The sequence below is a fragment of the Orbicella faveolata genome, unplaced genomic scaffold (genome assembly GCF_042242905.1).
Source record: "Orbicella faveolata isolate gen_17 unplaced genomic scaffold, um_ofav_v1 contig_2, whole genome shotgun sequence".
NCBI lineage: Eukaryota > Metazoa > Cnidaria > Anthozoa > Scleractinia > Merulinidae > Orbicella > Orbicella faveolata.
This window is the reverse complement of record NW_028301547.1, coordinates 23,753,828-23,779,559: the sequence shown is the minus strand read 5'-3', so window position 1 is coordinate 23,779,559 and position 25,732 is coordinate 23,753,828. Positions and strand designations below refer to the sequence as shown.

Below are 25,732 nucleotides of genomic sequence, written 5' to 3'. Positions count from 1 at the left end.
GGTCGCGAATCGCGAAAGAGGAGCGCGAGCGAGAAGTTCGGGCGAGACGCGCGAGCGCGGAACGCGCGGAGCACCTTTGACAAACCTTTGGCCTGCGTCACAGCCATCTTCGACCACGTCTTTAGCAAACCTTTGACTTGAATCGCAGACAAATTTGATTACACTTTTGACCCGCCTTTGACAGTGCGCAAAGGCGTATCAAAGGATCACCTTCAACCCTAAAAACACAGGCGTTCACAGGTGAGTAAAAACGGCCTTTCACGCCTTTGATTTGGTGGTAAAGGTTTATTCACAGATGATCTTTGATTCGCGTCACAGATCCTCAAAAGCGTGCAAAGGCGACCTTTACAAAACCTTTAACAACGCATTTGACGTGCCGATACAACCTGAGTAGTGCTGTCTAAGGCAAGATATCACTTAGTAAGTCTGCTGGGGCCAGTTTGTTCTCATAATTGTTTCATTCAAGTTTCTTTACTTGGGATGAAGTGTGAAGATCTCTCAGTCTCTCACTCCCTTTAGTTGTTTTATTTCCAGTTTGCATTTATAATTTTTATAATTCATGCGATGTACCAACCGGAACGCAAAAAGTTTACTCTTCAGGTGTGAAGAACTTTGATGATTAGAAATGTACGTGGCACAGTTTAATGCGATGTAGCGTCATGTTGAAATACCCAAGGGACGCAGTTTGGGAAATTTTACCTTTTTATTTGCAGACGATCGCCATTGCGAAATTTACGACAAACGGTGTATATGTTTGGCTTTTTGCTTTTATTTTGTTGTCCTACTGAGCCCTGGGCGCACCTGGGAGGAACTGTAATATTTTCACGTCATTCCTTGTAATTTCTAGACTGGGTAGGGAATTAGCAAGTTCTTCTCGCATTGCATGGATCATTAGTTCATTCATGTTTCGTTCAGTTGCAGCACGAGTAAATTTGAATATATCCCACCGTAACCAAGTTATAGATGGATCATTTCTAGCATGCAGTGCAGACCTGAAAATACATCACTGCAGTTTTAATTTCAAGTTGTGTAGAATGCAGAACTTGCTTAACCATAAGACAGGACACGAACAATGACCCAACAAGTTTAGTATCCGTGGTGTTTTTTTATCATGGATATTCGCACTGCATAAATTATCGACATTGCATGTAAGTCAACAAACCACATGAATAATTTGATATTGTTGATTGGAGCGGCCTAAGGAATATACCAAATGCAGAGGAACCGGAACTGCCAAAAGAATGTCGTCAAATCTCTCCCTCCGTTTGAGTATAATGCCCAGAGGAACGTTTCACTCTACCCCGCCGAATTTTTTTCCCATAACTTAAATAGATTGTTTTCACGTGACGTCATCAAATTCCAAAATCCAAAACTTAAGAGCCACGAAAGGTTTTGTCCTCATCAGGAATAAGGGTATCTAAACTTATATCTGTTTACAACTTTTCAGCTCAATAGCGTGCTTGGCTTAGAAACCAGCGCAGTTTGAAGTTCAGAGTTATGGCAGTGAGTGAAATACCGCTCCGATCGCGTTTGTGGAAAAATATACACTTACCTAGTGATTTTCAGTCTTTTTAGGAGATAAAGTATTAGGAAAAGTGCTTGTGTAAATTTTTTATGGTTCGGTCCAGATAATCAGTCGACTAGGTAGCCGAAGAAAGTTCCAGATGTTTGCACTATTTTCCGGCCGCCATATTGGTGGAGCACAGAGCTGCAACAACACGGCGGCCCCATACTGGGCTCTGTAAATTTGCGCAAAACATTTCGACGAATATCCGAAGTTTGGGAGAACGCAGAGACCCAAAACTTGGAGAAATGTCTTTTTTACCAATCTCCTATAACATTACAATTTCTTGACTTTATCCACTGAATAGTTTTCGTTGTTTTTCGTTGCGTGACAGTGAAAAGATCTGAAAACCATCTATTGTTGCAGTGCGTAATAGAATACTAACCACAGGAATCTTTTTTGTTTTAAACTTAAGGAGATTTCTTAATTAATCAATGACCCATGGCCAAATCAAGGCTCCAGCGATTTTTGAATTGACGGCGAATAATTTTCTTTTGGGTCTTAGCGTATTATTTCTTGAGTTGTGATCTGTTTCAATCGTCAGTTCTACCCTTACCTGTAACTCTGGCATGGATTCCATGACCAAGCATCCAACGTGCCTTACTAAAGGTGTGCTTGTATCGATGCAAAGAGCATTTAATAGTTCACAAGACAGCAGACGCATAATTTGTCTGGACTGATTATGTGTCTCTAGCAGATGTCCGTGATTTGCATCATCATAGAACATAAACTGTTGTTTAGTTTAAAAGCTCTCATAAAGCGAAATAATTTTTTTTTTTCTTAGAAAAATTTACTCGAACTTATTTATTCCAAATTGCACTCAAAATCATGTGATTACCTACTGAACTGGAACGATAATGTGTTGGTTTTTGGATTTTACAGTGAACGTTTTGCTGCTCTTCTACTTCATCTAGTCGCTTTCGTTGTACCTTTATAGGCCCTTTAAATTAAAGTGTTCCGTGCTTAAAATTTCTGTTGTTGTTGTTTCCAGGATGGCACTGTCATTATTTCCTGTATTTTCGTGATAAAAAGCTAAACAAATGTGCTGCTTTCACTCATTTTCACCGACAGACCCTTTTCGGGGGAAGCATTTTAAACTAAGCTACTCTTGCCGCATTCATTTTCCATGTACGGAGAAACACAGGTATAATGGCCGGTAACTGTTATTTAGTGCATGAACCAATCAGAAAGCTTGAAAAGCGTCAACAGAGATATAGAATTTGATACAGTAAGGCATATACACACTGATGGAAAATTTTAAAGGCGAAAAATTTGCAAGGAACATGAATCTTATTGCTTATTTTTCCAAGAAAGAGAAACGAAGCGCCAGGAAACAATACGAACTGATAAACACGATAAGAGTTGAACACTGACTTAAAAAAAATCAAAAATCAAGTTCAAAACGTATATACGAAGCGTGACTAAATGTGGTTAATGGCGATAGTGCGACCGTGACAGTTATATTAACCCTCATTTAAAATGAATGGAAGGAATCAGGAAAGTTGGGAAAAACCACTATTTGATTTTTTATTCACTGTTACAACATTCTCGCCACTTGCAGTTGATTTGATTGGGTTAAAAGTTATAATATTTCCATTAGTTTAAACTAAAAAAGTATCAAATAATTTCTTATAGGGGACCGTTCATTTTTTATGAGGGAGGGGGGGCTGGTGGGATTTGGGAAGCACCATTTAAAAATCGCATGACCCCCCCTCAGCTTACCAATTTTTTCACGTGGCCCCCCCCTTATAGCGGTCATTTTTTGGGATGACCCCCCCCCCCAAAAAAAATTGAACAAACAGTATTTAGATTTCAACTTTTTTAATATTTCTCTATTATCCCCCTACTTCACGTTTTGTGCTCACTGTGAAGACAATATTTACAATCCCTATACTACAGAGAGCTGTTGTTTGAAAAACAAATCAAAAGAAAGAGAAGTCAATTTCGGATCTCCTAGTTATGGCTCGCCCTGAGCGTGTGGCATTTGGCCTCTCATTGGCATCTCCCTCATCTGAATTGATGAATGCCCACAGTTTTAATGTAAAACAGATCAAATGTATAGAAGCTAAGTTGACGAAGGTCACGCAGGACATGGAAGCACTAGAAAATAAGAGCAATTATAACAGCATATTCAAGGGCATACTCAAACAGCACATCAACAAAAGGAGAAGGAAAAAAGAAAACCGCAGAAAGTCAAATGAAAGAAAGAGGAAGCGGACTGAAAACAACGTCCGACGAGTTTATGGAATCTGTGTTGGAAACCCGCTAGGAAATGATCTTCCACAATGCCTTGTGTACCCTCCTAGAACGGCCGTCCCGGAAGAGTGTATTAAAGTTGAGGATGTTGCCACGTCGTTATTTAGAAGAGATGGGCCATACATCGCACTGCTCTTGGAAGGGAATTATTTCACCAATGCTGCAAGAAGCAGAATCACCACCAACCTTGAGCAGGAAGTCAGAGATTATGTTTACACCTTCATGTACCCTGAAGAGTACACTCTGACGGAAAGCATTGCTGCTTCTTGCAGCATCGGTGAAAGAGACTCCCATAGCAGCACAAGCGGCGACGAAGAACTCAACGACAGCGAAGATGAAGATGAGTGCCAGTGAAAGTTGCATTCGAAAATAACAGTGTTAAATACTTCTTTTCAGTAGCTACAAATGCTATTTGTCGCCAAACGTTTTTTTAAAGCAGAAGGAAAGTTTGTAATAAATTTGTATCCTGCCTTCTATGTTTATTCTATAGCAATTTTTTTGATATTCAAACATTATGCCATTTTAAAGTTTTACTAAAATATTTCACGTGACCCCCCCTTTTTCCCTTATTTTTTTGGGATGGCCCCCCCTCGAAAGCCATTTTTTTTCGCATGCCCCCCCCCCCAAATCCCACCAGCCCCCCCTATCTGATAAAAAATGAACGGTCCCTAGTTTCCTGGAAACAGATGGCTATTACAAGACCATAGCAACAGAATATATCATCTAATCGTGACTAAATTGAGCCAATTCGAGATTAAGAGTGAATTCACGATGTCTTTTAATTATCAGTCAGAATCTTTGATTTGCAACAGTATGCTATAACTTCGTACGACAGTTCTATGTTCAGCGATAACAGTAACGAGAGAGTCCGAAACATTTTTAGTTCACTAGTTTTTATTACATAGACTTCCATTGTGTAGTAAATGTTGTGGCACTGTTTTGCAGTGTAACATTGTTTTAAAGCTAAGTGTAACCTCTGTGTGTGAATTTTTTTATCAGGTTGTTGATCTAGAGTCATGGCAACTGATGGTTACAAGAAGATCCCCAACGATGACGAGGCAGAAAAAGTCAGCTTTGTGTCTCTTCTTCTCTTTCAATGGATGAACAGTGTCTTCAAGACAGGCAGTGAACGACCTTTGGATGAAAATGACTTTTTACCTCTTTCAAACGAGAACACTACCTCGTCAGTAACAGAACGTCTCCAAACAAAATGGAACGACGAGATAACAAATTCCAAAGGAAAAGAGAAAAAGCCGAAACTCTGGAAAAGTATATTTATGATGCTCTCTATTAAGGAAGTCTTCTTTGTGGTTTTCACTGGTGTTTTGTGGGTAGTTTCCTGCCTACTTTCACCATTGTTTCTCGGATATCTGATTACCATGCTAATTTCAGGCGAACAACAAGAAGATAATCTACTCTACGGTTGCGCATTAGCAGTGACTATGGGTATTAACGCGTTGGTTGGTTGCTTCGCTATGCATCATTTTTCCTACCAATGTGAACTACAGGGTATTAGAATCAGTAGCGCCATAAAAGGTCTAGTTTACAGAAAGGTGAGCTGAATAGGAGAGACTCTTACCTGTCTAATTTCTTAGTACTTTAATGGGTCCTTAAAGCAGCCAGTTCCAAATTTCGCCGTGGTAAGTGGGGAAATTCTTGCGTGAGCTTAAGCTTATCAGTATTGATAAAAGTAAGTTGAGAGTTACCAAGTATGCATCTCACGATAAAGGTGTAGTTATTTTTAGTTCTAAATGCTTGCATTTTAGCACTTTTATACCACTTTTTCGCACTTTTATATGCTTCTATTCATTCTGAAAATCATTGATATTAATTAATTTATTTTTTTAACAGGTTCCACATTGATAACTGTCTAAATGTTTTCAGTTCAGTACTATTATAATTATAATATCAAATTGATGAACAAACCACTGAGTGAGCGAGCTAATGACTGATTAACTGACTGACTGACTGACTGACTGACTGACTGAATTGCTCGATGTATGCTGAGAATGAAAGCGGACATAAGCGACCCAATTTTATTTTCAGCAAAAGCAAATCAATCAAACATTTTCGTTTTTCAGACACTTCTCCTCGACAAGCGTGCGTTGTCCAGATTTTCAAGAGGCCTCGTGATTGACCATGTATCAAATGATGTTCAGCGAATGGAGGAGGCAGCCGTTTGGTTTAGTGCAGTAATTATCTCCTTGCCTAAAACCGTGGTAGCAACGTTTTTGCTCTTGCATTTGATTGGTTGGCAAGCTCTTATGGGCGTGATCTTTTTGTGTTTTCTCACACCATACTACGCCTTGATGTCCTCTTTTAGTGCGGTACTACGCCTGCGCACAGCAGCGCAATCTGACAAGCGAATTTCCTTGATGACAGAGGTAGTTTCTGGAATCCGCTCTATTAAGACGCATGGCTGGGAGGACGAATACCGGGAGAAGACAGAAATTACACGAAGGTAGGAAGACAAACATTTGTGATGTTGCTGTTAAAATTTTTCTACTCAATTACCCTTTAAGTGTAAGCGTGATTTAGAGCATACTGGTTTCTTGGAGTCTTAGAAACGGCCTTCCCATATTCTATCGCGTGGAGTTGAAATTAAAGATGGTTTGATTTCAAGTCATCTTCGATCGTCATACAGTGAAGCTGTGAATTAAGTCTAACGCCCAATGCTTAGTGCTGACATATGAAGAAGGATTGCCTTGAAAGAAAAGTCTATACCTCCTGTAATGGTTTACACTCTGCGTCCTTGCAGTAGACACATACCAGGAGTTCTGCAGCGAGAGGTAAACCCAGCAGCGCATCCTGAACTAAGAGATTAGTCCAGTAAACCGCCTGGACCCAATCCTTGACAAAGGTTGCGTTCTGCGAGTTGGAGGACAAATACAAGCCGAAGTTTCAAACGTCGTAAAGCATCACGCAATATTGCCGAAGAGATCGCACTTGACAGAGCTGACAATTCGCCACTTTCATCAGCGGTCAGGCTGTGATTACGATCGGTTAAAATATCACGCTGAAATCCGCGCATCTGGCTTTAAGATATTAAAGCGCGCTTCTACCATCGTACATAATATATCCAAAAAAACTTGAATTTATTTGTTGGAAACTGAGAGTAGCAGCTCACAGCAGAAGATGGCCTTCCAACAGATCAACTTGAGCAAGTGGCCCCGTTAACGCACAGCGCAGTCGACCTTTTTGGGCCATGGTACATAAAGGAAGGACAAAGAGAGATAAACCTCTATGGAGTGCTCTCTACTTGCATGGCCTCGCGTACTCCAACTAGGAACCGCAGCTTTGTTACCCACAAATTCCTTCTTGAATGCCTATCGTCTCTTTATGTGTCACCGTGCACCAATCCGACAGATGAAAACAGACCGAAGTACCATTTCCTGGGCGTAATGAATGGATTAGAGCGAACTACTAAAGAATAGCTAGGACTGGATTGCCTGAAAGATGAACGTCCCACACTCCTGTGTACTGTACTGTCGGTATAATTGCAGAATTATGGTAGTCAATTAGACGAACGAGTTCCCGAGAACCCTTCTGATCAAAGCGGAAATAACAGTCTTAGTAAACAGCCACCTTCTCACTATTGATGAAGCTGACAGCTCCAGCCAAAACGTGATTAGACTCTCCTATTCAAAAGAAAACAGTGGTATTAAAAAGAAAAAGAGAGGACGAGAAAAGGGAGGAAAACGAGGGCTCGAAGTACTATATCAAACACGAAAGACCGTGTTTGACCACATTTCCAAACACCGCGAAGAGAGTTGAAAATACGACGCGTAGCGGACTATTTTTGACGACCTTCGAGGTGTTTGGAAATGTGGTCAAACACTGTCTTGAGTGTTTGATGTATCTTCTCAATCAAAAGTGAAACTAAGAAGAAAAGGGAGAATTAAAATCGTAAAAATCCACATGGCTAATTAAGATTAGATATCCAAACACCGTCAAGGTCATGATTTACTTTGTTTAATCTTGATGAATTATTAATGAGTTTGAGAAAGAATGTTAAAACTTCCTTCCTCGCTTGCCTACGTTTGTTCATGTAGTATTACTAGAACAGAGGCTTTCCTCGTCCTTTTTGAATTTTACCAAGTAATTATGTATGCTTCGTGGTGTTATTTTTTTTGTAAAAGCTATAGATGACTTGCCATGTTCTGCAAATTACAAATGTTGCCAAACATCACAGTCTCCTCTTTTTCTTTCAGACGCGAGATAAACATCATCCGTACGAAGAGTGCCATTTTAGCAAGTCTTGGTGCGTTGGAGTACACTTCAGTACTAGTGGCCACCTTGGTGTCAATCATTACTCTTGTGTTATCTGGTCAACCCCTTACACCAGTTAATGCTTTTATGCTCCTTGCTTTTCTGGGTATGCTAAGATTAGCCATTTGTTCTCACTTAGCCTACGGTATTTTGGAGATACGCGACGCATATGTTTCTCTAGGTAGAATTCAAGATTTTCTTTTGTCAGAAAATCTATCGACGATCCCTTCGATCTCTGAAGCAAAGCGTTCAGAAAACACAAGTGAAACGGCGTTGAAAGATACTAGCACACAGGCACTTCTATGTGTGTCGCATTTGACGTATAAAGAATCAAATAGAAAAGATGAATTTATCCTACAAGATATCGAATTAACTGCAACTTCAGGGAGCTTGACGGTAGTGACTGGACCAGTTGGCAGTGGAAAATCTACTCTTCTCTCCGCAATCGCTGGTGAGATCTCTGACACAAGCGGAATAACTCGCCCAGAGACTATTGCCTATGTGCCACAAGTAGCTTGGGTCTTCTCTGGAACTCTAAGAGAAAACATTTTGTTTGGTCAACCATACGATGAACACAGGTATACCAGAATAATCAAAGCATGCGCCCTCATGGAAGATATCCAGCAGTTTCCCAATGGCGACGAAACCATTGTTGGCGAACGCGGTGTCGTTCTGAGTGGAGGCCAGCGGGCAAGAGTAAGCTTAGCACGCGCAGTATACGTCGATGCAGATCTTTACTTATTGGACGATCCTCTGAGTGCGGTAGATGTTAAAGTTGGCCTACAAATCTTTGAAAAATGTATCAAAGACCTACTGGGTAATAAAACACGACTGTTGACCACTCATCAAGAACAGCACATGAAAGAAGCTCATCAAGTGATCGTGTTGTATAAAGGTGGTGTATTGAGCAAGGGTAAATTCACTGAGCTACAAGAAAAAGGCATTTTAAATCAAACGCTTGACCCGCTCTACCAGAAGGTTGCAAACGATGATAACTCAGAAAACAATGCTGTTGAGGAGAATAAAGGGGAAGGTGAAAGAATGGTACCTGGAATACCCAGTGACGCCAAGGGTTTGGAAATCTCTGTAGAAGATCGCACAATCGGAGTAGTGTCAACCAAGCTATATTGGAACTACTTCAGAAGTGGGGTGCCTGCCTCAGTGATCATCGCATTGGTTTTTTTTTGTGTAATCACGCAAGGTAAGCTCTTGCAAAGTTGCTCTGATATCAGTCTTAAGATTTCTAAAGGTAAGCACGTAGCAACCACAGATGTGGATGATTCCCAGTGAGGTTACTAAGAATTTTATTATCCCTGAATTCACTTCAACGCAACGCAGAAATTGTGGTTCTTCTAATCGTTAAAACTGTAATCTGCCATTAAGAAGGAAAGAACCGACATACTCGACATACGGTGCTTTCAGAAAGTTCGTGAAATGAACTTATCAAACAAAGGCAGCTCCTTTCGCCCGTCCCACAATTCAGTCTTTGTGTATGATCACAATCTGGACTGCAATAATTAATAGTTACTAATCGGGCTACCTTTTACCATTTTTTTAGCAATGATATTAGCTCCTGATGTGTGGCTGTCGTTTTTGACCAAGAAACTTCCAACAGAACAGCAGGACAAGACAAACTTGTCTATTTATGGCTGTCTTGTTGGGGCAGCCATTATATTTGCAATCATTCGTGCATACGCATTCCTCTTGGTTTGTGTAAGATGTTCTGAGCGTCTTCATGACAAAATGGTTGAGGCAATTTTACAAGCACCAGTTCTGTTCTTTGATTCGAATCCTGCGGGACGAATCCTGAATCGATTTTCTAAAGATGTGGGCTGTATGGACGAGCTGTTGCCACTAAGATTTCTGTTTTCAATCCAGTTGGTATTGCTGTTGTTTACATCCGTCATCGTTCCATCTGTCGCAAATCCTTGGCTTCTATTTGCTACTGTTCCGCTGACTGTGTTGGTCCTCTACATCGCCAAGTATTACTTGAAGACTTCCAGAGAGCTGAAACGATTAGAGTCCATATGCCGCAGCCCAGTCTTCTCTCACATTTCGGAGACTCTGAACGGCCTGGATACGATTCGAACAAGAAGGAGACAAAGAGATTTCGTGGATCAATTTAACAGGTATGTTGGGAAATAGCGAAAAAATGGAATTTCATCAAATTCGCCCAGAACATGAAGCACTACGGGTACTAGTTACAGAAATATTGGTTTAAGTTTGATCAATCTTTGTTTTTTTTGACGCAGTTTATTTCTTTTCGATGCCCAAAATCGGCCAAAATTGATCTCAAATAAGCGCCATATTCAGAGTAGTCGTAACCTCGAAAGGAAAGATTGTCATTGCGAACTAATTAATTGCACGTCGTATTTGTACTTCGTTTCTTGTGTAGTTAGAGCTATTGTAATTGAAATTCAGAGATCTCGATTTAATTACGAATCTTTTCACGAAATTTTGCAAGCTAATGACACAAGACAGCCACGTTTCAAATATAGGGTTGACATGAGACAAGCCCGTGCGCATATATTATTAACTTCATCCTTACAAAAAAGGTCAGTAATACAAATAATGACAAATATCCATAAACCAAACGAAAACGTTTGCACAATAGAAAAGACCATTTATAATCCAAATAAATAACTTAAAGAGCCTGATACAGTGTCACTTCCTTGAATAACATGTCAACAAGAAGTATCTAGGATAAAACGTACGCAGAAAAGTAAGTTGCGATGTGAAAGTCTGGATATATTATAGTACCTGTTGCTTTTTCTCGAAGATATCAAGATATTCATAACAAGTCATATATTATGGTGATCGCCAGTGGTAGATGGCTTGGGGTTCGCATGGAGATTATCACCTCTCTGTTAATTGGTACAGTGGCCCTAGCGGCAGTTTTCGCGTCACAAGATGCCGGTAAGTATATCTTATTTTAGTATAAATCTACTAGCGTTCTATCACAAATGCCGTTCTCTGATTGGCTACCCTACTCACCATCTATTCTGTGATAGAAAGTGAGTAGCGTAGCAGTGTGCGGTTGTTTGCAAAATGACGGCCGCTTCTTGGCATTTTCGAAGTGTCTGTGAGGAGGATTTACATAACGTTTTGAATGACTAGTTGATTCGCTCTCGATTTCTATGCGTGATAGTTGACTTGGGCTGCGCCCTGCGCCCTCGGCCTTGCCGTATTGACCGAGCGACAGCTGGGTCAATACGGCAAAGTCTCGGTCTGAGATTTTCCCGTAAAAGCCTCACTCTCGGTTAATAAGTAGTTAATGATCTTAATCAAATCTGCGAGTGGTATGTAAGCCGAAAAAGTCATGTGTTACTTCACGGCTACCGGACGACAATTTAAACAAATCCTTCAATAATATACCGACATCTAGAAGTTCGGTCCAGGCCAAGAACTAAAGCATTGTCAGATTCCTTAAATAGTGCGCTATTTCGTGGCTAAATACGCCATATAAGGTGTTCTGTCGGAGCTATACCTGTCCTTACATATTCGGATCTTCGTCGAGAGTATTTGGAAGTCTTTAATTATGTTGAAATGTAAAACAATGATAAACGATAAAGCAGAAATCCTGTAGAGCAGCGGAACACTTCCAGTGACCAACATTCGTCACAAGGACGTTTACTCAACTAGATACAGTAAAATTTTCCTATAGCACGCTGAGCAATTCCTGTTTACCACAAAGTAAGACTGATTTATCGTAAAACATTCGCCCATTTTCTCTGTAAAAAAATCGACGAAAATAGCTAACAGTTTTCATTTTGACCTTGAGGCCTCGTCACCCTGCCCCATAATACTAACGGTATAAAGAAAAACATTCTCTTTTCTCAATCAGCTTTCGTTGGACTGGCACTTACTTCTGTGATCCAAACGGCGGTCTTAACTCAATTCGCTGTCAAAAAAGCATCAGACGTCGAGAATTTCATGACGTCAGTTGAACGAGTTATGGCGTATACCAAGTTGGACTCAGAGCCTGGGTACAAAGTAGTAGGACGCCCTCCTGAGCATTGGCCAGGTGAAGGAAATATCACCTTCCAAGACGTATCATTGACTTATTATCCGGGGGGACCTCAAGTGTTGAAGAAAATCAACCTCGATATTAAAGGAGGAGCAAAGATTGGTGTTGCTGGTCGCACAGGTGCGGGCAAGTCATCTTTTGTGGCAGCTTTGCTACGCATGCCTGACGCTGATGGAGAGATAATGGTCGATGGTGTAAAAATAAAGAAGATTAACCTCCAACAAGCTCGAAGATGTATATCCGTTCTTGGCCAAAGCCCTGTCCTGTTTAGTGGATCACTCAGAAAAAATCTCGATCTCGTAGACAGATTCCAAGATGCAGATTTATGGCGAGTTTTAGAAGATGTGCAACTAAAAGATTTGGTAGAAGGTCTGGAGGGACAGCTGGATCACGAGCTGCTGGAACATGGTGCAAACGTCAGCGTTGGAGAACGGCAGTTAATTTGTTTGGCTCGTGTACTGTTACAGCAAAACAAGATTATCGTATTGGATGAGCCCACTGCACACGTGGATCCACAGACAGAACAAACAATGTGGAGCGTAGTACGTGAGAAATTGAAGAATTCCACAGTCATCACGATAGCTCATCGTCTGAACACCATCAGAGACTGTGACAAGATTCTGGTTTTTAAGGAGGGAGAGGTGACCGAGTTTGATACCTTTGACATGCTACTGAGTGATATAGACAGTGTACTCTGTGGACCTTCTCTCCGTCCGGATAACAATGAACAATGAAGAATCGTGCATCGCTATTGATGAACTTAAGTCATTGACAACATTTTTTATTTCTCATAATCATCAAGGCAGTCGCTAAGAAAAACGTCTTCAATTAAGTGGTGCTGGGTAACTGACTATTATTTTTTACTTGTTTTATGGGATGTTTAAGGTGTTAGTTTCACAAAGTTGATGACCACTCGCTAGTCACAAGTTAAATTTCCATAACTTCATCGATTGTCATCTAGCAATCGTTATCAATTGCCTGATTACTTACAATCTTTTGTACTACCGATATCATCTCTCTTGTAATGATGCACCTACATGTTGAAAAAAATAGGCATGCAAGACGTGCAAGAGTTTTTTTTTAGGTGAATTAAAAGCCTCTGGAGGAAGGAGCATTTCAGTAGACTCCTAACTGTAATGGTTAGGTTGATATCCGACAAGTTTGTCTAGTTACGATCTACAGCAAGAAAAATAATTTAGAACCTGACTTATCGAGACTTACCTACAATATGGTAAGATAGTCAAAAAGTAAGCCCTTTTTGTAAGTATTTGTTTTGAAAAAAAAAGTTTGGGTGGGCGATTTTGGGGAAAAAGTAGTAAGACAAAACTTTTCACCTTAATAACCGTAATATTGATGCTAATTTTATCAATATAAGAGTTCGGCCAGTAGCGTTGTTTATTAGAAAAACAATAGAACTGTTCACAGCTAGATGAAGTCAGCAATAGTAGAAAAAAAAATAGTGTTGACGCTAGGTAATTTTTTCTGGACTCACTATAAAATAAGAACTTTAATTATAAGATCATCTCGGGATGGTATGGCAATATTGTTGCCAGCATTGATCATTGTCTCTTCGATTTTGATAACGGAATGGCCACTTAAAATTAATGTCGATTTTAATAGCCATCTAAATAAGAACACAAAGTTGAAGGTAAATAGCTTTACTTTACTTGATACTTGAAACAACCCGACAGCTGATCAAGACAATGAAATTAATTTCCGCGCCTCAGCGTCGAGACCCTCAAAGTCCAAAACGACCTATGTTTTATAGACTATGCGCATAACCAATGCGTGCGTAAATCTTTAGCCTGTCGATTTAACTAAAAGGCAAGGTCTTTCGAATTTAGTTTCAAGTTCCTAGAACTCCAAAATATAACGTCTTCGCTATTCGAAATCAAGCCTATGTAGGTCAAAATCAAAGTCTGCACAGCTCAGTGTCATTAAGTGTCGAGACTCTCAAAGTCAAAAACGACCCATATTTTATTGTGTGCATGTCCCCAATGCATGCGATTATCTTTTGTTAGATTTACCTTAAAGGCAAGGTCTTTGGAATTAAATTTAAAGTCCCTAGAACTCTAAACTCCAATATATACCTGAAGCCTGAAAAAGGTAAAACACAAACAATAAGCTACCGTAAAATTCTGAGAAAACCTTTGAAGTCATTATTGTTCACAAGTGTCTTTTGGTCCTAAAGTTTTGCGAGATAAATTTCTTACTCTGTTGTTACATTATTACAATGCTTTGATCCCTTACAGGGTCTGGATATTACACGATAGATACAATAGATGTGGCCAACAATAGGGTAAAGTTTGCCAGGATTGTTAACTTCAATCTTGTGGCTGGACACTTTTCAAACTGTGTTAGTATAGGACATCATACGGTTTCGAGTTCAATTTGGAATTAATTTGCACGAGTGAGATTTTCAAAAAGCTGAAATTGCACGAGCCGCTTCGGCGAGTGTAATTTCAGCTTTTTGAAAAACTCACAAGTGCAAATTAACTCCAAATTGAACGAGAAAAACCGTATGCAGTGATTACTTATTAATAATACAAACATGAAAAAATTCGCGTGGAGGAAGTGCCGGAAGATCTTTCTTGAAGCCATTTTTTCTCATTTGAGAAAACTTTTTCAAAGTTTCGGCAAAAAATTTTCATCATCATTTTCCGTGATATCATTTTCTTAGAAAAGTTCCTGCTATTGTCTCTCAGTCAATCATAATCCAGAATTTCGATGTGTAATTTGCACTGGTGTTACACTTTTTGCGCTGATGTTACACTTTTTGCACTGGTGTTACATTTGAACTGCACTGCTCTTAGCCAATCAGAATCGATTTTTCATGTGTATTTTTCATGTGTATTATTAAGAAGATAATTCAATTCTGTTGTGAAGCTTGAATGCCTTTCCTACAATATAGATGGATTCAAGGGAGTAGAGAGGTTATAAATAATGTTGTCTTCAACTAACTAATCAACTTGGAATTAAACAATAAAAATTGTATACATTGTTAACCACTTATAGTGTGACTTCTTCAACCAAGGCCACCCTAGAAAAGTTCTTTGCAAATTGACCAATAGTTTGTGTGTTAAAACGATAAAAATGGTATCATCATTACTTCTATGATGTGGAGCTTGCTAAGAGCAATAATTTGTCTGAAGTCTATCATTACATCTAAAGTTTTCATTAGAACATATTTTAGAGAGGGAGGAAGACACATCAGCCTTAGCTGGTTTTCACGCGGGTCCGTTATCCTGGTCGAATTGGAATTTTGAGATGTTGGTTTTTGTGGAGGGAGGAAAACCGGAGAACTCAGAGAATTCGGGACATCGGAGGAAAACCCTTGGAGCATGGCGAGAACCAACGACAAACTCAACCCAGATATGACACCGGGCAGTAGGGTGGGAGGCAAGCACTCTCACCACTGCATCATCCCTGCTCCCCAACTTACACAGAATCGTCAACTTACACAGAATCTTGTCAGGTGGCCTTGGTTAAAGTAGTTGCAATAGATGAAGTTGTATAGCAAATTTTTTTCCCATTAATGTTAATCAATGGTTAGCAATACCACTGCAAACATTAAAGGTTGTTTACTGTCGTGTCAACTTGTATAGGGGGTCTGTATAAGCTTTTAAAAATATATACATCTGTTCACGCCTCATAAATTTTGTGGCTTATAGATCTAACACACATGTTTGCCAGTAAGTGTGTGAAATATCCTCATTTTAAAAACCCTCATGAACTAAAAACCGCAGTGCCTGGGGTAATACAGTGCGGTTGAACGGGATGCTTGACCTTTGCCGGTTACCTCTTAGCACTTTTGCAGGTTGCCCAACCATTCACTGCTAACAAATTTGTACTCCTGGGTGGTAAGAGGAGCTGTGTGAATCAACTCTCTTGCCCAAGAACACAGTGCAAGGATTCTGGCCGAGCTAAAACCCAGACCTGTTACCACAACACCATGTGCTTCTCATAAAGCCACTGCATTGATGAGTTAATTGTTTAGTAACTTTCTTGTTGTTGCCACTAATGCAGTGTGCTTAAAGGAAACCTCCAGATTGCTGCTACCTTAATGGAAATACGGTCAAAGTTGAAAGGCAAAGCAGTAAACTAAACATGAGTATTGGCCATGAAGTGCCACCATCTTTGATTCTATGACATCACCTCCCCCTCCCCCGCAATGCCACAAAATAGCTAATAGCTATTACTATAATAAACAGGGCAGCCTATGACATCATTATTCCCGACATCTAATATGGCATCACAAAGAAAATCCTTATTCAACATGGCTTTGCAGTTTAGTGCTCTTCCCATGTCTTTAAACAAACATATACATGTAGGTTACATTACATTTCCAACAAACTTTGGACACATATTTCCTTTTAAAACCATCCAATAATTTACTAAAGAGACTCTTGACGACCTTCAGGTTATAAGTCTGGAACTTCTCTGCTGCTACTGGGTGTCTGTTGAGCCCATGGCCTGTGAATAGAAAACAGCGATACAGAAATTAACCAACTAATCACCAATCTCGTTCCCAGTGGCCACGTTCCTTTTGATTACCACCAAGAAATCGAGACCTCTGGGAGAAATTGGAAGGTGAGGCAGCATTAGTTAAAGCGGTTATTCTCTCTAAGCATGTTCAGAAACCCATATTGAAAGTGAACACATGCGTACAATCAAACCTGAACCTGAGGATTTTATAATTTTTTCTTGGTCATTTAATGTTCTTGAACCCAGATATCTGTGTCAGTGTCATGGATCACAGGAATCCCATGCAGACTTAAACTTATCACCAGTGAAATAATCACTAGATAAAATAAAAACACAATGGTAATCTAGATCTTTACTGTAGCGGTTCATTTTATTGAAGGAAACCTGAAAATAGCAGTTTACTAACATAGAAAAACACCCAAGAGATAATAACAAACCATAAAGGAACAAGGATGGTCAAGGATGGAGAAGATTGACACGGATTACAAACGACGAGCCTGAAAAATTTAGATGCACGTACCGTGAAGTAGCTCCTTTAAAGGAGTCTAGTCCAGTTTTCGTACTTCTTCTAAGTTTTTCGTCATGTTTTTCCTGTAACAGGAAATGGATCCGCGGACGATTTGTTGGAAAGGTGGTGCTGTGCTTAATATCCTGGACTCTGCTCAAGAATTGTGATCAGTCAACGAAAATGGATATCGATTGGAGTCAGGGTACTGCGGGAGAGGTCGCCTTTCATTTGGACAACCTGTAGTAAATAATCTTAGGCTACACTGCTCCTGAGGAGTTTTTCCTTGGCTCTGTACAAGGGTGGTCTAGTTTTGAGACTACACGATGATGAAAGTGAAGAAAACGGATGTAAAGTGACTTTAAAAAACTGGAGAAGTGATACGAAATGACTTTCAAAAAAAGTGATATCACAAGTCAAAAGTGTTGCTGAAGTGACTTGAGGTAAGAACAGTGACGTAACGTGATTTTGATAAGTTAAAGGAGCTCCATCACGTTATTTTGAGTTGTTTTTGCAATGTACAAAATTAACTTAAAGGAAATCTGAAAATAAAAGTTTACTAAGATAGAAAAACACCAAAGAGATAATAATAAACCATAAAGGAACAAGGATGGTTAAGGATGGAGAAGATTAACACGGATTACAAATGACGAACTTGAAAAATTTAGGCGAAACATTTCAATTGCAAGATGCCCAAACCGTGACGTACTGTAGCTCCTCTAAAGAAGGAAAGTTGCTTCAAGGTCAGGATAAGAGATTTAGACAGAAACGTCATAGTTTGGGTCTCGTTGACCCCAATTGAAACTCCAGGAAAAGACACTACAAGAATTAAATAAATAGTCAATGACAGTGCCTCGAATGAAACAAGTTTTCAAGTAACTAGATTGTAAAATCGTATCGACAGGTCGTCAGACAGCGGTCACTGCATGCGTTTTGTGTAAAAGATTCAAAGCTTTTCCTTCAAACAGAAAACCTTTACGCCAGTAGTCCTTACTCGTGTTAAGTATCACAAAAATACCAAAGTGTTTCGCTGAGATTCTTTTGTAGTGTGCTGGCATCACATCATTTCAACTTGTTATGTATGGTAGGCTAGCTAGTCGCCTCGGTACTAGGGTGCACGCTAGCCTCGTTATGATGTATATAAAGCCAAGAACGACTTTCGAAATAAACGGTTATTTTGTTCTTGTGGTACGTTGTTGTCCACCTGTTGAAACTCAACTGACTTGCAAAGCATATGTTCGTTTAAATATCTGTACTTCAAATGGTAATAAAATTGATGTTTAGGACATCAACCCTCGGACAGAATTGTCCAAGAAAAAAAATACTATGACTATGAAAGCAATGTGTTTCTCCTAGTAGTCGGAACTCGTGTTGAGGACATGACAAGAAAGAAAATCGAGCTCCTGGGCGCGGAACGAGCCAATAGGGAGAAAACCAGAGTGAATCGAGTGAGCATATTGAAGAATTGGTTCACGCTTAGCGTGCGTATATCGAGTTATGGATGCACGCGGGAAGTTTGAGGAGCACGAAAGAAGCGTAAGAGTTGCTCGAGGCGACAGCCAGGAGCAACTCTAGCTTCTTTGACTTCTTTAGTACGTGCCCTCCAAACTTCCCAAGTGCATCCATAACTCGATCTACGCGTAGCTAAAAGCATGAAGCAATTCTTTTGTAACATAGCGGCAACAACTTGGGCGCTAAAACACGTTTTATTTGTGATTGACTACAATTAGTTCTCACGATGCACGGCGAAGGAAAACAAAGGTCATTAGGATCCTAACACGCCACCATCAGTTGAGCAACGGTCGAGCGAAAACGCTTAACCTGGTTTCTAAAATTGTCAATGAAAAATTCGCTTCTTCGAATAACGAAAATGTAGGTAGGCAAGGTCAAAAATACTCGATGAAAATGTAGTCAAACAAATTCAAAATACTCACGTTTAAGTAAACATCTTAGCTTGGCAAAAGTCAAAGGCTCAAAGTAGAGTTTGGATTGTTCAGAATAATATTAACATTGCCGAAACTTAAACAATAGGAACTTGCACTAAACTCGACGGAAATTAATTTTGCAGCTAAATTGAAACTGCACAGGTCATCTTATATAGTACAACAAAAGTAACATTTCTAAGCGTTTTTGTGCAATTTTGCGTTGTAACTAACGTCGCTAAATAAATTTGTCAATATAAATATAGCAATAATAATCTTCTAAAAATTCTATTATAAGCCAATAAAATGGTCGGAGGATCTGAATGACCTTCGTCACCTGAAACACTCGAATCAGTGGAGTGTGAATCTTCGTCCGCCATTCTGTATTTTCTTTAAAAAACCACTGACCTAGCAGCTCGGCTGCATGCATCTTTCGCCCATGATCTGCCCCAGGGGGGAGGAACTGCTCCTTTTTCACAGGAAATTCAGAAATTGTTTAATGAAACATTGCAAAATATGGAAGCATGGTCAATTAAAGCACTAAAAGCTGCTCCGATATGTAGAAAACTAGAAATTGCTCAGAATGCAAAAAGTTGCTCGACACACATGTATAATGGAGGTTCTAGATCAAGGCGGTTTGCTGCTTATTTCGCGTCTCGCTTCGCTCGACGCGATTAGCACAAACCGCCTTGAGTCCAGAACCCCCATTATACATGTGTGTTAACTGACCGCGATTGTTTATCTAGGATTATTTTCCAATTGAACAAGCCGCTTGCCTTGGTATAAAGCAACCATGGCCGTGTCAAGATTTTCATCTGATGTGATAGAGATATATTACGGTCCTATCTCGCGCGAAAAGAAAGCGAGACTTCGGCCCCCCATAAAGCCCAGCAGGTTTTGATTTTCAGTTGGGAAAAACCAACTTCAACGAATGGTTTCGTGTGTGGAAAATGGAAGTTCCAGAAGCCTATAAATTCAAAGCCGACCTTCTGAAATTCGCACAAAAAACGAAATCAAGATTTGCCGAAGTAATAGAAAATGAAAGTAAAATCCTAAAAAGCGTAAAAACGCAGTTTGCGCTTAACATTGATAACTAGAGATGGTGAAAAGCAAGAAATGAAGTACTATTTTAAACAGAGAGACCCCGAGGTTTTCAACAGAAACAACGCGGCAACAGTAAATAGCGTATTACGCCGATCCATTGATGAATTCAAAGGCGAAAGAGAAGCCTGGTCCCAAAGAGGCTCAGGCAGGGTGGTAGAAGTCGTCTTGGAAGCTTTCGTTAATGTCGCCTAATATCAGCCCTTTCGTGGAGGCAGATACATGCCGCTGCCCAAAAAGCTACAAAACAAAAAAGCGATCATCAACGTCCAAAACCGGGACAAACAGTGCTTGAGATGGGCGCTGCGTGCGGCGTTATTTCCACCGAAAGACGGCACGAACGTGTCATGGCCATCAAGATACCCCACGGAAGACGGGCTGAATTTTACAGGAATAGACTTCCCCGTATCACAGATAAATAAGCTAGAAAAGCAAAAACCGCATCTGGCTATAAACGTGTTTGGCTGGGAAAAAGAGCGCGTGATCGTGGATAGGCTCAGCGAAAAAGAGGGAAGCCTCCCGAGAATTAACTTGATGTTGATACAGAACAACGAAAAATCTCATTATACTTTCGTGAGAAGGTTGAACGCTTTGTTGTATGACCAAAGCAGGCATAACAGCAGCTGAAAAGGCCAACAAGGACCGAGCTGCCCAGAGAGGGCGAAAACAAGGTAAAGTTCAAGAACCACCACAAGCAGATGAAAGCGCCGTTCGTGGTGTACGCCGACTTCGAATCTTTAATAAGGAAGATCCACGGCTGCGCGAAAAAAGGCCAGGAAACGATCAAAACAGAGGCCCACGAGCCCTGCGGTTTTTCGTACATAATTGTGAAAAGCGACGGCCAGACGCACGGCCCGTTCGTGTACCACGGGAAAGACGCGGTGTACAGGTTTTTGGCGAGCCTTCAGTACCACGAAAAGCTGATGAGGGCCGAGCTGGCCGACAAAAAGCCGCTCGTGATGACGCCGGAAGACTGGCGTTGATACAACAGCGCGACCGAATGTCGCATCTGCAACGAAAGTCTGGTAAAGGTAGAGTTTCGAGACTTGCTCGACGTGCACGACCCCAACACCGGCGAGTACCACGGTCAAAGCCACAAAAGGTGCTATTACCAGGACAGGAATGGGTTTGTGGGGCCTCTGAGAGAGAGAGACAGCCCAAAGTTCCCGACAGCGTAGACTGCATATTTTGCAAAGCGCCGCTTTTGGTGAAAAACTACAAAGACTCGGTGAAAGACCACTGCCACATCACAGGGAAATATCGGGGGGCTGCGCACAATGCCTGCAACCTGAAGCTCCGCCTAAACTCCAAAACGCCAATTCCAGTGGTCTTTCACAACTTGCAAGGATATGACGGACATCTCCTGATGCAGGCCATGGCGCGGGTGTAGGGAGAAATAAGTTGCATCCCGAACAACACAGAGAAATACCTCTCCTTTTCACTCGGAAACCTGAAGTTCATAGACAACTTAAATTTCATGATGAGCAGCTTAGACGCGCTAGTTAAGGGCAGCGCACCAGAAGACATGAAAATAACAGAAAAAAAACTTACGAAGATACCGGAAAGAGGAAGCTGCTCCTGAAGAAAGGGATTTATCCTTACGAATACATGGACGGCTTTGAAAGGTTCACCGAGACAGAGCTCCCGGCCAAACAAGAGTTCTTCTCGAAGCTGGCCGGAAAAGGGATAGCTGATGAAGAGTACGCCCACGCGAAGAAGGTCTGGGCCGAGTTCGGATGCAAAACCCTCGGCGACTATCACGATCTATACGTGAAAACCGACGTCGTGCTGCTGGCAGATGTGTTCGAAAACTTCCGAAAAGTCTGCATGGGGAGGTATAGGCTAGATCCAGCACATTATTACACAGCCCCCGGTCTGAGCTGGGACGCGCTGCTGAAAAAGGCCGGCGTAGAGCTGGAGCTTTTGAAAGACCTGCACATGCACCTGTTCTTCGAAAAAGGCATGCGGGGCGGCATCTCGATGGCGAGCAAGCGGTACGCGAAGGCCAACAACCCGCGGGCCGCCGACTACGACCCCACCAAGCCGCACAAATTCATAACGTACCTGGACGCAAACAATCTGTACGGCTGGGCCATGAGCCTGCCGCTGCCCAAAGGAGGCTTCAAGTGGAAGAGAGTGATGCCCACCCAAGAGATAATCATGAAGCTGAAAGAAAACTCCCGGATAGGATGGATCTTAGAGGTGGAATTGGAGTATCCGGAGGAGCTCCACGAACCCCACAACAGCTACCCGCTCGCGCCAGAGGAAAAGGCGATCGGGGTTGAGCAGATGTCGGGTTACCAAAAAAGAATGATGGAAGACCTAGAACTGAACTTTCCGAAAAGCGAGAAACTGGTGCTCACGCTGGTGGACAAAAGCAATTACGTCGTCCATTACAAGAATCTGCAGTTTTACCTCAGCCAGGGGATGCGTTTGAAAAAAGTCCACCGGGTGATCGAGTTCGACCAGAAGCGGTGGATGGAGCCCTACATCCGGATGAACACGGAGTTCAGGAAAGAAGCGAAGAGCGAGTTCGAGACCAACTTCTACAAACTGATGAACAACTCGGTGTTCGGCAAAACCATGGAAAACCTGAGAAACCGCGTCGGCGTGAAGATCGTCCTCAGCTGGGAGATCGACAAGATCCGCCGCCTGGTGGCCAGCCCCTCGTATGCAAGACACGAGATATTCGGAAACGACCTGGCGGGCATCCACATGCACTAAACGAGGCTGCTCTTGGACAAGCCGATCTACACCGGCATGACGATCTTAGAGAACAGCAAGATTTTGACGTACGACTTCGTCTACAACCAGATGAAAGCCCGTTACGGGCAAAAGTGCGAGCTGATCTACACAGACACCGACAGCCTGCTCACGGAAATAGAGACGGACGACGTCTACCGAGACATGGCGGAAGACCTCGTGCTGTACGATACAAGCAGTTATCCCAAAGAGCACCCCCTCTACAGCAGCGAAAACAAAAAGGTGTTGGGGAAGATGAAAGACGAGTGCGCGGGAAAGGTGATTGATGAAGCGGTGGCTATACGGCCAAAAATGTATTCCATCATGGAAGAAAAAGAAAAAATGTCAAGAAAGCCAAGGGAGTAAAAAACAGCGTGGTAGAAAAAGAGATCCAGCATGAGCAATACAAAGAGGCACTGTTCGAGGAAAAGCAGTTCTGGCACGGGATGAACATCTTGCGAAGCGAGGGCCACGAGATCTACGGCATGCGCGTGGAAAGGTCTCGCTGTCGGCGTGCGACACGAAGCGGTGGATAGCAGAAGACGGCGTGCACACACCGGCATACGGACACAAAGACATCATCAGGCACGGACTTGTTCGGGAGGAAGCTGCGTATTTGGAGGCACAACCAACAGCTCTTCGCGAACAAAGCCGCGCTTAGGCCCCTCGGACAAATAATAGACAACAGGTTCGTTCGGTTTAGTTACAGCTCTTTCAAGATGGTATACTTTCAAAGACCATACTGGGTCTGTGGCTCTTTTAGTCCCCCCTTCAAGTTCGCCCGGCTGATACAAATATCTTACATTGATGAGTGGAGGGAATTTTTTCTTTCAAGCCAACAGGTCTGGAATACATTGTAGAGGGTTTGGAGGTGACAGATTTCTCTTTGTCGAGGAAAAGGTTGTTATTCATCGAGGTAGATGCAATAATAAAGTGTATTATCGTTTGTCTCACGATGTAGTCACTTGAGATGTAGATCGCGACGTTTCGACTGCTTACTGCTCGTCTTCTTCAGGCGATAAGGTCGACTGATTGCACGGTATCATTTATATCACAAAGGTCGGCTGTGATTGGTGCATTTCGATCCTCCTATTGTTCCATTGTTCCGGCGAGTAGCTGTTCCCTCAGTGGTGCGCTGTTGTACCGTTCTCCTGTTGCTGTGTTTCTTGATCGTGGGTATCCATGCTTCAGGAATTTCAATTCCACTATCCCTGTTGATATTATTAGGGTTAAGTCTTATGTGAATAGCTTCCTTGACCTTACGTGTGTACCAGTGAGGATCTCGATCAATAAACTTAACCTCATTCCAGATAGGATAGTGGCCGGTCTCGTGGGTTTGTTTAGAAACGGCGGAGGTCTGGGTACGGGCGAGTCGTATATCCCTATCGTGTTCTTTGATCCTCTCCTGCATAGATCTCCCTGTTTCCCCGACGTAGACTTTACCGCACTCGCAGGGAATCCTGTAGACAACACCACCTTGTTTAGCCGGGTTGACGGTGTCCTTTGGTCGCACTAAGTGTGACCGAAGTGTCGTGTCGGACTAAAAGACGGTGCGAATGCCTTGTTGTTCTAGGCAGCGGCGGAGAGACTCCGAAACTTCTTGGACATAAGGTAAAACGGCGGTGGATTTAAATTCCGCGACAGGCTCTCTTCTTGGGGTTGTTCGTGCCTTTGTGATCTTCTGTACAAAAGAGGAGGGATATCCGTTAGAAACAAGTACAGATGACAGATGTTTCTTCTCTCCAGCGATTACTGATGGTTTGGTCACGAGACGTTTAGCCCGGTCGTACAGACACTTCACAATACCGCGCTTTACTGACTAAGGCTGGTGTGAATCATACGCTAGGTAATGATCAGCATGTGTTGGTTTCCTGTAGACACTGGTGGTAAGGCGGCCATCAGCTTCTCTGTAAACTGACGTGTCGAGAAAGGCGATCTTGCTGTTGTTCTCGATCTCCATGGTGAAACGGATTGATGGTTGTTGACTGTTCAGGTGTTGCAGGAAGACGTCAACTCTATCCCGATCCAGGATGGTGAAAGTAGCATCTACGTAGCGTTTCCAGATCTTAGGCTTGCAAGGTACGGACTCTATTGCTTGTTCTTCAAATATCTCCATGTAGAGATTAGCAATAACCGCGGATACAGGGCTCCCCATGGCTGCGCCGTCTCGTTGTTCGTAAATCGATCCGTTGTACTGGAAGTACGTAGATCTTAATACGAAATCCAAGAGGTCCGCGATTTGAACTGGTGTAAGTGTCGTGCGGTCAGCCAGGCCTACGTCGTTCTCCATTTTTTGTAGCCCAGCTTGTCCGGCGCTCTCGATCGGTACGTTGGTAAACAGTGACTCTACGTCGAAAGACACCATGATCTCGTGGTCCTGGATCTTATTAGATTTCTCTTTGATTGCGACAGCTGGTTTCTTTCCCGATAAGACTAGTGACTTCGCCGTTAAGAGCAGTAACAACGTCGGGGAGCCTGTTAACCCAGGCAGTCGACGGCTGGCCAGAAGGCGGCAGCATTTCTACGGCATACTGATGTCCAAACAAGCGCTCAGCGAGCGTGCAGTTGAAACGCTCCACGATAGTTTGGTCTCTGTGAATTTCAGGGCGTCCGCGGCGATTAGCGGTTTTGTGGTTTTCCATTTCTTTGGTCACGCTTCCCATGAACTCGCGCCCAGGGTCGACCTGCAGCAGCTGAGGCCAGGTCAAAGGGCTACGCTTGTAAATCGATTGAAGAGCTTTCGCAACCTTAGCGGAGTCTTTGGAGGTCAGAGGCTCAGCCTCCTTGTAACGGCTGACGACGTCGACAACAGTCAGCACGTATTTGTAAATTTTGCGCCCACCAGGGAGCTTGTCGTGAGG

At 42.1% G+C, this 25,732-nt stretch overlaps 1 protein-coding gene and 1 pseudogene across 1 annotated transcript; both read left to right on the top strand.

Moving 5' to 3' along the window:
• The first annotated feature begins 381 nt into the window (after positions 1-381).
• Positions 382-15,712, top strand: LOC110065229 (ATP-binding cassette subfamily C member 4-like). Its single transcript, XM_089288964.1, has 7 exons — positions 382-420; positions 4,820-5,373; positions 5,902-6,281; positions 8,032-9,290; positions 9,648-10,218; positions 10,869-11,005; positions 11,934-15,712. The coding sequence occupies exons 2-7, from the start codon at positions 4,837-4,839 to the stop codon at positions 12,848-12,850; spliced, it is 3,801 nt and encodes a 1,266-aa protein (XP_089145090.1). The 5' UTR covers positions 382-420; positions 4,820-4,836; the 3' UTR covers positions 12,851-15,712.
• Positions 15,713-19,821: 4,109 nt separating this feature from the next.
• On the top strand, positions 19,822-21,437 carry LOC149112546 (uncharacterized; annotated as a pseudogene).
• The last annotated feature ends 4,295 nt before the right edge of the window (positions 21,438-25,732 follow it).

Coding starts and splice junctions, on each gene's coding strand:
- LOC110065229 (XM_089288964.1), top strand. CDS start 4,837: ATGGCAACTGATGGTTACAAGAAGATCCCCAACGATGACGAGGCAGAA. Junction 6,282..8,031: donor AAGACAGAAATTACACGAAG/GTAGGAAGACAA, acceptor TTTTTCTTTCAG/ACGCGAGATAAACATCATCC. Junction 9,291..9,647: donor TTTTTGTGTAATCACGCAAG/GTAAGCTCTTGC, acceptor CCATTTTTTTAG/CAATGATATTAGCTCCTGAT.